General features: G+C 44.8%; 1 protein-coding gene and 1 long non-coding RNA gene across 2 annotated transcripts; one reads left to right on the top strand and one right to left on the bottom strand.

Annotated features, from left to right (window-relative positions):
• Window positions 1–2,549: 2,549 nt before the first annotated feature.
• LOC142573011 (uncharacterized) lies at window positions 2,550–4,186 on the bottom strand. The gene is made up of 3 exons (XR_012826191.1): window positions 4,033–4,186; window positions 3,607–3,848; window positions 2,550–3,165 (listed from the first exon to the last, which is right to left on the bottom strand). It is a non-coding gene; the product is annotated as an uncharacterized LOC142573011 (long non-coding RNA).
• A 3,571-nt stretch (window positions 4,187–7,757) lies between these two features.
• Window positions 7,758–11,949, top strand: LOC142573008 (uncharacterized). The gene is made up of 2 exons (XM_075682499.1): window positions 7,758–8,621; window positions 8,904–11,949. Exons 1-2 carry the CDS (start codon window positions 7,870–7,872, stop codon window positions 9,493–9,495), a joined length of 1,344 nt encoding a protein of 447 aa, XP_075538614.1. The 5' UTR covers window positions 7,758–7,869; the 3' UTR covers window positions 9,496–11,949.
• Window positions 11,950–14,808: the final 2,859 nt, after the last annotated feature.

Below are 14,808 nucleotides of genomic sequence, written 5' to 3' on the forward strand. Positions count from 1 at the left end.
CACGCAGACAAATTGATCTGCTAAGAAGTCCTAGATGATGTTGAGAGGGCTTCAAAAGCTGTTGAAAGAGCTCCTGGAAGACCTGTTGGCTCCAATGTTGACCAGGTCTGTCTACCATCACCTGGAAATTATAGATCATAAGGACACGCAACCAAAGGACTTTTTGTCTGAACTGAGTTCCGACCAGAAAGAAAAATACAAGCAGAAGATACTTTTCCACGGGAGTGTTGCTGACCTGCCTATTCTTACTCGGGGCCAGGTGAACTGTGCACGGTATTGTGGATTCTACCAGAGAACTTGCACACAGCATGAATATCAGACAGCCAACATTGCACATTTTTCCTTTTCTAGATGGCATGTGGAGCGCACGCTGTGGATCAGCGGGTCTAAAGCCCACACAGTTGTCACAAGAAAATGCGACGCCGGACTTCAAAAGGCTGCCCAGCAGCTATCAAAGGCCACCACCTACGCAAGTGCTGCAATGCGTTACGTTTGGTTTCCTGAATGCATGAGAACCTGGTAAAATGAAAATGATGTTAGAGTATTGCAGTCTGTTGCGAGTCTTGATTATTTCCATTAGAGAAGCCCATTTACACACCAAATTTTTAGTACTTGAAGTAACTATCACGCATTACTGTTTAACAAAGATCGAGACAGAAGGTGCAGCTTGACAGACATTAGAACAGAAACTTGAAGCACGCATTGTCCAGGTATGTAGCTGCTTTGTTTTGCTATACATGCATTCCACTCTTATTCAGCAATCTGTTCACTGTAAATTTTTGGAGAAATGCTTAGAGCCATCTTCTGCTGCAGCAGCCTTGGCTTTGCTGTAGCCCCGATGGCCCTGTCGAAATTGGGGGCGAAACAGTTCTCATCGAGATAAAGTGCACTTTCAAGTTCAAGGACAGTCCATTTATTAACCATGAAGAAAGGATATGCCGTCTCCCTTTTCTCACATTCACCGATGACATAATCACATTCAAGAAAACACATCAGTACTACACACTGGTGCAAGTGTCGTTGTATGTACTCAATTTAAAGAGAGCACTCCTGTATGTTTATTCACCGAATCAGTCAGTGATAGTAAGCGTGATTGGAGATGAGCTTTTCCTTTGGGAGGTTATCCCAAAGCTGGAGCGTTTTTATTTCAATTTCTGTATTCCAGCATTGTTTTAGCATCCTATTCTGATTTTTGTGTTTACATCTGTTTGTAATTTTGCGATAAAATATGTTGAAATCCTGCTTCTGTGATCACTTGAATCAATGTGAAATAATTTTTAAGCCTGTATATTATCTTCTGTGTGCACTGCGCTAGAATGGGAATACATTGGTGTGTTTTATGTTTACAAAATAATCGGCCATGGCTGTGTTCATTGCAATAATATATATTCCTACCTTGTACAATCAGCGTTCATCCGCCTTTAGCCACCAGCAGCATGTGGTTGTTTTTTCTTGTGCTTTTATTAATATCCCATTACTGAAAACTATAAATCATGCTTTAAAAAAAGAATGACATCCCCTATGCTCCTTGGTTTTGGCGGCTGTAGGCTTCCGTCATGTCATAACGAGCACCTCTTTCCATTCTCTTGTCTGCTAAAAACTGATATGGCCATTACTGAAGACTGGTCACAGATCTCTAATTGCAGCCAGGTTTCTAACTGTGATCATTAAAGCGCTACTTATCAAAGATTAGTTAACCGGCTAACTAGTTGCCTTTATTCATCTATTCTGTTAACCGTAGTTGCTGATGCTGGTACAATTTTTGTGCCCCAAAAACAGTCTTCATGCCTCAAAAAGCCTATTTTTGAAAATTGGTCTTCCCTAAAACACCCAGTATAACCATGTTTGTGATGGGAGCATCATGCAGTTTTAGCACAGCACAGACATGGGATATTTTATTTGGAACTTGAATGCACTGCAAGACATGCAGCTGCTGCTATCAGTGACAAGGGTCAAGTACATGCATGGCTTATTGTTTTTGTTTGGTGTATTCTTATCTGGCTTGTTGCTAAAACCCACATGCTGCGATAAACAAAGGCACATTGTTGTATGGCTACAATAAAAGTCAGGATGAATTTTGACTTCTGTGCTTATGCATGAACCCACTTCGTGACTTGGCTGAAAGTCCGTGCAGGTCCCAAGTGGGCTACTCATATATGCAAGTCAAACAGAGCATTTGAACAAGTTTCATACACAGTTTAATTTGCTGAATGACAGTACAATCTCTAGAAGGTAGCCATCGAGCGAGGTGAAGCTAAGTGTCTCATTTCTTTACAATAGGTGGCTGCATGTTGACAAGGGCAGCGCAAACAGAAAGCACTTTCCTCATGTGGGGGACCAAGCATAGAGGTAGTATGTTGGATAAGATCTTGTAAATTTTTAACCTCTGAACGACGCGCTCAACGTGGATGCGTACAGCCACAATTTTGTAAGTATTGTCCATGGCCTCTTCAGACATCCGACCCCCAGCAGAATTAAATGGGGGCATGAGTAGAATTCCACCTTTTCCTTCTACGTTTGTCCTAGTGCTAGGAAACCCTTTTTTGTCACTTAGAACGAGATCGCCAGGTTTGATGAGCTCTAGGAATCCAGTCTTGCATGATGAAGGAGTCAGTATGCCGCCCACCATACACCTTAGACACAAAGGCTATCCCATTGGGGATGATGCCTACAAGAAACTACGGTGTAGCCTGCCTTGTAGTTGGAGTATAAAACATGCTGGCAATCTTGTTTTGATGGCATCTCTGTACAGATTTCACTGCAGTATGTGATCAAACTACATTTAGGGTAGTTTACTTTAAATGCAGGTGGCATGGGCAGCTTGATGACTTGTCTTGGTGGCACATAGACCCATTCCTGCAGCACCACACTCAAGATCTCGAGCATTTTCTTGAAGATATTTGATGCAGTTGTCGCACTCACTCCGAATATAACTGCCAGTGCACTGTATGTTATCCCAAGGTGAAGTTTAGCTAGGAACAAACATAACTTATCCTCACGTGTGGCATGTGTGCTCTTGTACCTAGAGGTAGGTAGCAGGTTCAACAGGCTGAATACTGGGAGTGTCACGCCACACACATCTTGTAGTGCTTCTTCATTTCCTTGCAGTGAGTTAAAGCCTTGAAAACCACACCTTCTTCGCCAACTTCCATCCGTCCCAGTGACCTATAGAGAAGTAGAGTGAACATCAACATTACATGCTGATAAAACTGCCGCAACTTTAAGAAGACAATTTTTTCCTGGAAGATCAACCATTAAGCAGACAAAAATGCTTGTTCCTATAGAACTAACAACCAAAGATGTACAAACAAAACAGGAAATGAAAAGTTCAGTGAAGGTTCAACTTGGTCAGTCTGCTTGGTGTGAGTAACTTGAGTAGATGCTTCATCACAATTTGCCATTGAGAGAAAGATAGTAAGCTTCCCAGTGGCTGAAGACTGTTTGGCATGCCTGAAATAGCAAAAAAAGCTGTTTGCAAAGTATATGCTTTTGGTATGCTCCAAAGTGTTGTGACAAAAATACCAAATAGAGTGTAATCATAATGACAACTTGCTGGCATATAAAAACATTTACATCGCAACATCTAAAATAATACTGGGCGCTTACATCAGTTTTTGTTAGTAATGAAATGCCTCCGGCAGTAGGACACCAGATCATCCGTGGCACTTTTTAGCATCCCATCATCTTCAAGTTTGTCACTGCAGTTCATTTGGTGCTCATGTTCCTCTTGGGTCCTGTCTGTATTGACTGAATCTTCGAGTGTAGGTGCTGTGGTGGTTTGTGGCAAACGTCTCTTTTTTATACTGTGTAGCCTAGATGAAGCTGCCTGAATCAAGCACCGCTGACACCTGTATTGAAAAAGACAAAAATGAAATATAACAGTTCTGCTGGGGAAGTAGCAGGCACATGTCTGCCATGCACTGGTGTCTAGTGCAATGCATTACCACTTCTGTCAATGTGCATACACCATAGCCTTACACATTTACCAAAAGTGACTGCAAATTGTATTCTCCGTTTCATTGGCAATATTACCTTTGCGTCCTTTCTCGGTCGGGCGCTTTCTTGTACACATGTGGAAAAATACTTGGAATGTACGAGATGCTCACTCATATTACTTATGCAGTTGCCCACAACATGAGTGCTGCAAACTCGTGCCGTGTCTGTAAGCATCCATGGAGTTCCATCAGGGCTGCACCAGGAATAAACAAAAATACTATTAAAGTTAAGCATAGGACATTCAATGTCAAGTAGCATATCCTTTCGAAGGATGCAGTTCTCCCACAGATGGAATGAAATTACACCTCTGGGTGCTCTCCCTTTACAACCAGCCACCACAGACAACAACCACATGTGACGTCACTCTCATCATCATCATCATCCTGGTTACACCCACTGCAGGGCAAAGGCCTCCCATACTTCTCCAACTACCCCGATCATGCACTAATTGTGGCCATGTCGTTCCTGCAAACTTCTTAATCTCATCCGCCCACCTAACTTTCTGCCGCCCCCTGCTACGCTTCCCTTCCCGTCGAATACAGTCCGTAACCCTTAATGACCATCGGTTATCTTCCCTCCTCATTACATGTCCTGCCCATGCCCATTTCTTTTTCTTGATTTCAATTAAAATGTAATTAACTAGCGTTTGTTCCCTTACCCAATCTGCTTTTTTCTTATCCCTTAACCTTACAACTATCATTCTTATGTCCATAGCTCGTTGCGTCGTCCTCAGTTTATGTAGAACCCTTTTTGTAAGCCTCCAGGTTTCTGCCCCGTACGTGAGCACTGGTAAGACACAGCTGTTACAGTCGAAACCCGCAATAACGAAATCGCCGGGGAAAGCAAAACATTTCGCTTTTGCGGGAATTTCGTTAGCGCGAGAATGAGGCAGAAAAGACAGGAAAGGGAATTGCCTTGCAAAAAAAAAAGAAATTTATTGCCAAAAGTCAGTCAGCTTACTTTGCCGAGCCTTGCCTTGCAGCAATTTTACTGCTCTCGACTCGCACTGCAAGAAGTGGTCCATTGCCACGTCGTCGTCATGCTTACCGAAAAATGATCGAATTACATCGAAGGCATTCAACACATCCCGCAGGTTCGCAGTCCTCTCTTGATTTGGTGTATGGTGGTCGTCGGCATCGCCAGCACCTTGGCAAACGCTACTTATGATGACCTCATCAGTCATCTCTTCATGGACGACAACACTTTCATCCACACGAACGAACTCATCGATGCTGAGGCCATCCGGAACACCATCTGTCACGGCAGAAAGTTCATCCCATGCGTGGGCCAGCGATGGCGGCACTGCGCCGTCAGCACTGTCAACTAGTGCACCTTCAGGTGAATCTTCTTGTGATGCCACTGGATCAGCGCATGATGCTTGCTGAGTGTCAATGAAGCCGGCATGATTAAAACAACTAGCTATTACGGCTGGCGATGTCGCAACCCATGCGGCGGCCATCATCCCAAGCGCCATGAACATGTCCACTATGGTCGGATGCTTCAACTGGAGGTTCAGCAGCAGACACTGAATCAGCCTCTCCTTGTAGGCGCACTTGACGCTACGAATGACGCCTTGATCAAGCGGCTGCAGCACGGAAGTGCAGTTCGGTGGAAAAAAAACCAAGCGCACGTTTCTCAGTTCCACGTCATCGACATGATGGGCACTGCAATTGTCCAAAAAAAAGGCAGACCGATCTGCCTGCCTTCCGCATGTCCGTATCGAAGGCCTCGAGCCAGCTGCCAAATATGGCCCGGGTCATGCATGCCTTCAGGTTCGCAATGTACTGTACGGGCAGCCGACGATTTCTCTTGAAGCAGCGGGGCTTCTTACTTCTGCCGATTACAAGCAGTGGCCGTTTATCTGTGCTGTCCATGTTGGTGCACAACAAAATTGTTACACGCCGCTTGCTGTGTTTCCCCCCGCGGCATTTCTGGCCTTTTAAGTCCAGGGTCTTCGATGGCAGCATCTCGTAGAATAGGGCCGTCTCATCTGCGTTGTAAATGTCCGAGGGCTTGTACTGGTCCAATACTTCTTTGTTGGTCAGCAGCCACGACGACGTTGTCAAAGGGTCGACGGCTGCTGCCTCCCCGGAAATGACTTTGGCCACTATGTCGTGGCGGGCTTTGAAACGGCTCAACCAGCCAGGGCTAGCCTTAAAATCAGCGTGCCCGAGAATGCATGCGAAGTCCAGCGCTTTCTGCTGAAGAACTCTGCCAGACAGCGGCACTTTGTTGGCGCGCTGTTCACAAAACCATGCAAACACCGCCTTGTCAACGTCTCGAAAAGCCGCAGCGCTCACCGTTTTGTTTTTCGCACTCACACCATTTCCGAGCGCGCCGAGCATGGAGCCCTTGTTTTTCAGAATCGTCGATATCGAACTTCACGCAATTACAAATTCTTCGGCGATATCCATTTTCTTCCGGCCCTTTTCAGCTTGGGCAATAATTGCAGCCTTATCCTGCAGTGTCATAAATTTCCTCTTTTTGGCTGGAGGCAGCATCTTAGCAGGCCGTCAAAGCAAATGGTCTGATTGGCACAGAGACACACAATTGACGCACTCTAGCACCGACACTGAGCACACGACCATGTGCGGCAGTACACAAAGCCCACTGATACTAAAGCGTCATCTGGGTTATTAGAGCCTTCACATGTAGTAGATGTCGATTTGGCTGCCACGCATGCAGGCGTTTCGCTCCGCATTTAGCGCAAGCTGTAATGGCACACAGGATTAAATAAAATGTGCTCACTGCGAGATCGCCTACAGTTCTTGTCTTTTTTATTTGTATCATTTTAATGCTAATTGCATTTTTGGCCCGGACACTGCGCAGTCACCCGTTGCGACGGGCGAACTACCACCATCATCATCATCGCTGTCGTCTGTCACGAGAGGTGGTGCGAGGCTTTTTTTTATTGTAAACAATGATGGCGGCGGCCACGCAAGTGTGCTGTGGCGGTAGTTAATGCAATTTAAGCGCACAACAAATGTATTTGAGCAGTTTCCGGACACAACTAATGTTACATGAGTAGATTATTTGCGGACTCTCGTTTCAGAAAATTTCGTTGATGAGGGATTGCTATAGAAAAAAGTTTCGTTGTCGCGAGATAGGAAATGCATTGACTCCTATGGCTGTTCGCCGGGAATCCGAAAATATTTCGTTGCGGCGAGAATTTCGTTCCCTCGGGATTTCGTTACCGCGGGTTTCGACTGTATACACTTCTATCTTGAGGGATAATGGCAACCTGCTGTTCATAATCTGAGAATGCCTGCCAAACGCACGCCAGCCCATTCTTATTGTTCTATTTCAGTCTCATGATCCGAATCCGCGGTCACTACCTGTCCTAAGTAGATGTATCCCCTTACCACTTCCAGTGCCTCGCTACCTATTGTAAACTGCTGTTCTCTTCCGAGACTGTTAAACATTAGTTTTCTGCAGATTAATTTTAGACCCACCCTTCTGCTTTCCCTCTCCAGGCCTGTGAGCATGCATTGCAATTGGTCCCCTGAGTTACTAATACCCCAGTCACACGGGCACTTTCAAAGTCCTTTGAGGTTAAGGAGCATTGAGCTTTCAAAGGCCCATTAGTTCAAGGGAGATGTGTCGGTGCTACACGGTCTCCAGATGGTCTCCGTTGAAGCTTTTAACAGAAACCGCAACGTATCCTTAGCGCTGCCATCGCCTCGTAAGTAATAAAAAAAATATGGCTCAAATGCGTCTGATAATAAATTTATGTATATTTTTTCAGCAATATTTATTTTTTTTAATACATAGAAACATCAAAACAAAATGCACGCGCAGTAAAGGCATTACTTTACCAAATACAGACGTATTTATTGTAATGATGGCCACCATGTGTGCCGCTTCGTATACCGCATGTTGGCGTCGATTCTTCGTTGTTGCCCTTGCTTCAGTTCGTTAGGTTTAGTGTTCTCGCCTGTTTTCAAAGCAACGATTGTGAAGATGAGCTACGACGCTGAAGATGCGCGAAAAAAGTATGAAATAGCACTGGCGATTGCTGCAGTGGCATCGTTAGAAATGGACGTCGAGGCGTCAAGCAAAAAGGTGCGCGATATACGGCGGCGTCTCATCGCCAACAACTGCCTGTTGACGGCGCTCGCTTCATCGCGACGCGCAGTTCAGCGACGGGTCTGGGCCTATCGTCGCCATGAACAATGGTTCGAGAAAACGCTACCAAACCTTGGCAGCCGGCATTTCAAGCAGTCTTTCCGGGTATCAGAAACGACGTTCAGATACTTGGTTGACGTCTGCCGGCCAGCAATGCAACGGCAAGCGACCAACATGCGCGAGTGCGTCGCCCTAGAAAAGCGTGTGGCGGTGAGCTTGTATAAGCTGTGCTCGTGCGCGGAGGACAGGGCAATAGCAGACATCTTTGGCATTGGTCGTTCTACCGTGAACGTGATCTACAGGGAATTTTGTGTGACTGTTGTTGCCACCCTCGAGAAGGAATGGGTCACAATGCCTTCACCGGACGACATGCCAGCGCACATAAAAGAATTTCAGGCAGTGTGTGACTTTCCGCAAGGCGTCGGGGCCCTGGACGGCTGTCACATACCAGTATCGCCGCCAAAGGAGCACGCAAGTGATTACTACAACTACAAAGGCTGGTAAGTATCTCTCTCTAGGTCGTTTTGTTGTCGTTGACGTGATGAATAATTATGGCTGTAGTTGATGAAAACGTTTCACCAAATTGAAGGATTAACATTTAACATTGCCTTCGTTAAATGTTTTCAAAGCAATTAAAAGATAAATGCTAGGCTTGCTGCGCGTTTCGACATTTCACCAGTCATAACGCTCGTTCTTAGTGGTGCACTATGACCTGTGTAAGTGTAATTCGTTGCTCTTTATTGTGCTATGTAACTTAATAGTTATGACGTTGTTCTTTGCAGGTACAGCATCATATTGCTCGCCATGGTCGACCATAAGTACCGGTTCAGGTACGTGAACGTCGGTTCACCAGGGCGCTGTCACGATGCGTATGTGTACCGCCAGTCAGTATTGGCCGATATGGTTGAGGGACCCTTGTTCCAAGCCCCAACAGCAACAATCAGCGGAGTTGTGGTACCACCGTTGATCCTGTGCGACCAGGCGTTTCCGCTGACTTCTAACCTGATGAAACCCTTCAAGAGCTTTGGAGAGAACGATCGGCACAGGTCGTACAACTATAATTTATCAAGGTCCCGAAGGATTGTTGAAAACGCGTTCGGGAGGCTCAAAGCTCGATTTAGGCTGGTTCTGAAGAAAATGGACGCCGACATTACGAATGTGCCAATGATCGTAAGGGCCTGTTGTGTGCTCCACAACATATGTGAACACTTTTCAGACTCTCTTTCACAGCAGTGGCTGCAAGAGTCTGATATTGAAAGTATGGTGTATGTGCAACCTGAACATTCTACAGATGTGCAAGTTGGAAGCGGACCAGATGTTCGAGGAGCCCTCGTTGAATATTACCGCGAGCGTGAAGGCCACCAAAGTTTGTGATGCAGGGCTGTGTTCAGTTTGCTGCGTTGCTCTTCATTGTCCACTTGTATGCATACATATCCACGTGTTTTTGTTTCCCCCTTTGAATTCTCTGTGAAATAGAAAAGCAGTTTCTAAGTCAAAATAGCTACATCACTGAATAACAGCATGTTAGTGGGGTCATCATGTTGCTTCACAAGTTATCTTTATCACAGAAACAACAAAATTGCCTGCATGATTATATGCATTACAGTGATGCGAAATAGTATCAAATATTTTGCAGGCCTTTTATCAACATTTTCTGTAGGCTCATAATAGCTGTTACCTTCAGTCAAACTAACAATTCCACAGTAAATAGCCAATTATAGGAGCTGCTGAACAGCTCCCCGTTATGTCTCTTGCATCTAGCAACTGGTATGTCACACACAATCATGATCCTCATACAATACTTTTTTCTTTTGTAGCAGAGAAAGTAGGAAAATTAATTTGAAAGCTGAATGACTTATCTTACACTGTTCAGTCACTGACCTTACAATGCAATAACAGTGCAAGACCAGATGTTTTTACACACTGCAAAAGTGCAAACCAGCATTTATAGGCAGACTGCACTACAACACAGATCACCTTTAAGCTCTCCTAGCACATGTAAACATAGTGGGTAGCAGGTGGCGGCTCTGCTGTAGCACAGCCAATAGTTCCGACAAACAATTACGTCTTGTAACATTTATTCAACTGCCATTTTTGTTTAATGAACTAGCAGTTCTGTATCAATATGACAGGAGACTGGACTGATTGAAAACATGTTTTGTGGTCCCTTTTGTACATGTGCGTTGCTGATGTGCGCCAGCTGATGCTGGCACTTTGTATCACAATATATAAGGTTTGTCTGGGAAGTAGTAGCACTGATTTTTTTCCCACCACAACGTGGTGAAGGAGGAAGATGTTATTGCACTGGTTGGGTGGTGGGGGTCTTAGCTACGGTTGCGCCAGTCGTCTGCAAGCCTTCAGGGAGTGTAGATAGAGCTTAAGCTGAACCACTTTAAAAGTGCATCGTCATCTGCAGAATGAATCGTCTGTTAGAGCAGCGTTACGTAGTGAAGTTTTGCATCAAACTGCATAACTGTGAGTGAGACCCATTGCATAATGAAGTGCGTTTGAGTGGCACAATTTGTTTCAGGAGGGATGAGAGCAAGGGGGGGGGGGGGTGTAGCGAGGAAGCTGAAGAGCATTTCAGTTTCTGCGTTCCAGTGAGCCTTCAGTGATTGGCAAAGTCGCTGAAAATGCTGCGTTGATGCAGACCGGGCATATTTTGCTAAGTATTAAGTCGATGTGTCAAAATTGTGAATACATTTTTTTTTAGTTCAGTCCTACTACTTTCTGGAGAAGCCCTGCATGTACACAATAGAAAACATCTATTAAGAATGCTTCTGTACTACTAAAGAATTCCAGCATCATGCACAACCTGCAGCCCTGAGGCTGTAAGCTGAGCAACAGCTGCATCAGTTTCATTCTTCACTAGGTACAAGGATGAAATGACTAATAGGTCACAACAAATGCGGGACGCGACCTCCCGTCAATCTTTATTAAAATACTGCTCCAGCAGTCCAACAAGTCTTTCTTGAGCATTTATTTGTCGCTCTCTGAGCACCCGGTCTTCTTTGGTCGCCGATTCCAATGCCTGCCGAAGCAGGCGTTGCTCGTTAAGGAGGTCCCGCTGAAATTCGCTTGTGCTTGTGAGCTTTCTCTTTCGAGAACGACGCTGGTTTTCATTTGTTATTCGACTTCTCTGTGATGGTGCCTCATCTGCTAGTTCTGATGCGGGGACAGCTTCCGATGGCTCCAGCTCCCATTCATCCTCGTTTGGCGATTCGTAGCCATGCTCCATGCTACAGATCAACTGAAGGGTGAAAAGAATTGTATCTTAAGCACACATACACAACAGTGAAACTTGATTTAGTAGCATCCTACTTAGCTCATTAAGGCTGCCTTATCACATCTGATTATCAAAACCATACACTTGTCTTCTATAGGCATTTTTTACATTGTGGATCTAGTGGTCACGACACCAAAAAACTTCCTGTTGCACACTTTCTGCATCCAGTTTTACCAGAAAGCATGCGATTTGTAGCGCTATACATGAGAAGATGGGGCACTACCTCATTATATGCCTGCATGCACATTGCAATGCTTTAGAGGGCATTCTTGTCTGCATATGTAGGTACATTGCTTGATATGTGGCGTTGTTACAGCTTGAGTGCACATCAGTTCTTTACTGTAATAAAGGTACGACGAGAGCAAGGGAAATTGCTGAAGCATTTTAATTAAGCTTGATGTGTGTAAACAATTCAACAGCATCATTAAACTGCACTTGAATCATGCCTTTATATCATGTTGCTTTCCATGCTCTTCTGTCACCTCGTTGTCATTCAGTTTATGTATACAATTTTCATTCTTCTGAATAAAAAATTTCCGGGAGCACTTGTCCTGCCTCAATTGGCAATTTGTTTTGTTTGCGTTTTCAGCCATACCTATCCGAAGCTGTACTGACTTGTCCATTCTTATGCATTTAAAAGCACGTCATGCTGAGTCTGCTTCATGCACTATTATGAGCATGCATTTGTACAGGTTTATCATGACAAACTTGCCTGTTCAACTGTGGCATCTGAGTGCGCTGCACTTCTACCAGCGACTGGTCATTCGCTGGCAGCGTTCCAAGAAAGCGATGTATTTCCTTAAAATACATCCATGGCACAGGTGCAGAGCCTGTTGTGCGTTTCTTTGCCCAACTTCTGGAAAGGTCGGTGAACAGCATAAGTGCTATTGCATGAACTAGGCAAAATCCATAGGCATAGTAAGCACACTTCATGCAGGAAGAAAATTACAGTATGTGCTTTAGCGCTATACTTTCAAAATAAACAGTGGCCGTGTGCCAGTGACCTCGATTAAGCATGACATAACTAGCATTTGCGCAACTCTCAAAGTTAACATGCATGCACGCACTGCTGTTTGAACAATTTTCACTGTCGCTGAGCAGGCCAGCGAATTTTGCACCATCCAGTAGACATGGTTAGCTGTCTTGGTAACAGGGAATGAATACTTTAGGGAATTTTATGTTCCATCAAATCACACTACAGTTCACACTACACACTTAACTTAAATCACACACACTTAAATCACACCACTTAAATCCCACTACACACTTAACTTTACGCTCCCAGCCGTTCCCTTTTTTTTTTTGAAAGACAAGCACAGCACATATGGATCTGAAACTGACGCTGCGGTAGTGCTCGTGTGAGGGAATTCAGCTGTTGCGTCTAACGTTTCAATTCGGCGGGCATATCAAGTGCATCTTCACCAAATACAAAAAGACAAAGAAATAAAACAATGCAGTCCGCGTTGAATGAACCACGGCCGATCGACGAAAACATGCGCATGAACCCAAACACACATCTCACGACATCAGTATACTAGCCTTAAATGACTGGAAATTAAGTGCCAACGCTGTTTCTGCCAATGTGCAGCACATAATATCCAGGCTTACCTGTACATTTGGGTGAGGTTGTCGATCTTGCTCTGCACCTGTTTCCTTGTCCGGATAATTTCGAGCCTGGCGAGTCCTTGCACAATGCGATCATATACTCTAGCATTCCTCCGCTCTCCTCTCAGGTGGTCTAGATGCTCTTCCCAAAGACTTATAAGAGCCCATGTCTCCCGTTCGCCCCACGTTGTTCGTGGTTGCGGCGGGGCCGTCTGTTGGGTTGCCGTTTGCGAGGAGTCGGAGGCGCTCATTCCTTGTGGCTAGGCAGCGGTTGGTGGGCGTAAACGAGGTAAAATACAGAACTACTAAACAAAAGTGACGAGGGAAGACGCGCAGAAAAAAGCCGAGGAGACTTGAAATGCCTAGCTGCCGCTCGCCAAAGAAACAAATCGCACGTGGCACCCGTGTTGCCCGTGTTTGTGTCGATCATGTCGATGTTGCTGCTGACGACAGGCCGTGCCGGCGCTGCTGTACCGGCGGCTTCATGATGGAGATTGCGGGTGTCCCGAAAGTGTTTAGTACCTTAGTATTAGTATTTCGTACTTATAAGCTTGTTCTGAAGACGTAAAAATTGAACTTCCATATTTTTGGATATCTTTTTTTTCTGCTGTCGGACGCCCTCTAGGTTCGAGAGTATTCCCTTGAGGTTTCAAAGGACGAACGCGCACTCCTTCGAGTCAAAGCTCCCTTCCAGTAGGGCTCCTTTGCTGTGCCCGTGTGACAGCGCGCATTCTCCCTTGAAGTAAAGGATCTTTGGTTCAAAGGACTTTGAAAGTGCCCGTGTGACTGGGGTATTAGCAAGGCAATATCAGCGAATTGCAAGTTACTAAGGTATTCTCCATTAACTCTCATCCCCAATTCTTCCCAATCCAGGTCCCTGAATACCTCCTGTAAACACGCTGTGAATAGCATTGGAGAGGTTGTATCTCCCTGCCTAATGCCTTTCTTTATTGGGATTTTGTTGCTTCCTTTATGGAGGACTACGGTGGCTGTGGAGCCACTATAGATATCTCAGTATTTTTACATACGGCTCATCCACACGCTGATTCCGTAAAGCTTCCATGACTGCTGAGGTTTCAGCTGAATCAAACGCTTTCTCGTAATCAATGATAGCTATATATAAGGGTTGGTTATATTCTGCACATTTCTCTATCACCTGATTGATAGTGTGACGTCACTCTACTAACCTTTTAAAGCTAACACGCCGAGGATGACAAGGCCACCTTTGACGAAGATAGGTCGACCTTTTGAAATGTTGGCCAGCCTTTCTGAGACACTTATCCTTGTTCATAACCTATATACCACAGTTTCATTTCTTTAGGTATTATCCTACTTGCGTAGAATTAAGGTGGCTGTGGATTCTCTAGATATTTTCCATGGTATCTATGTAAGCCGTCTGTACTCCTTGATTATGCAATGCCTCTATGACTGCTGGTATCTCTACTGAATCAGATGCTTTTTTGTAATCTACGAAAGCCATATAGAGGGGCTTATTATACTCTGCGGATTTCTCGAGAACCTGATTAGTGACATGGATGTGATCCATTGTAGAGAATCCCTTCCTGAAGCCTGCCTGTTCCCTTTGTTGACTAAAGTCCAGTGTTGCCCTTATCCTATCGAATAATATTTTGGTAAATATTTTATATAATACTGGGAGTAAGTTAATAGACCTATAATTTTTCAATTCTTTAATGTCTCCCTTTTTGTGGATTAGTATGTTTCCATTCTTCCAGCTTTCTGGGACCCCTGCAGTAGATAGACATTTCGTATAAAGAACCACCAGTTTTTCAAGAATT

This window comes from Dermacentor variabilis, chromosome 2 (genome assembly GCF_050947875.1).
Source record: "Dermacentor variabilis isolate Ectoservices chromosome 2, ASM5094787v1, whole genome shotgun sequence".
NCBI classification, from domain to species: Eukaryota; Metazoa; Arthropoda; class Arachnida; order Ixodida; family Ixodidae; genus Dermacentor; species Dermacentor variabilis.

Excerpts from the sequence above, each read along its gene's own strand:
- LOC142573008 (XM_075682499.1), top strand. The coding sequence starts at position 7,870 with ATGTTGGCGTCGATTCTTCGTTGTTGCCCTTGCTTCAGTTCGTTAGGT. Across the intron at positions 8,622-8,903 it reads TACTACAACTACAAAGGCTG|GTACAGCATCATATTGCTCG; the intron begins GTAAGTATCTCT and ends TGTTCTTTGCAG.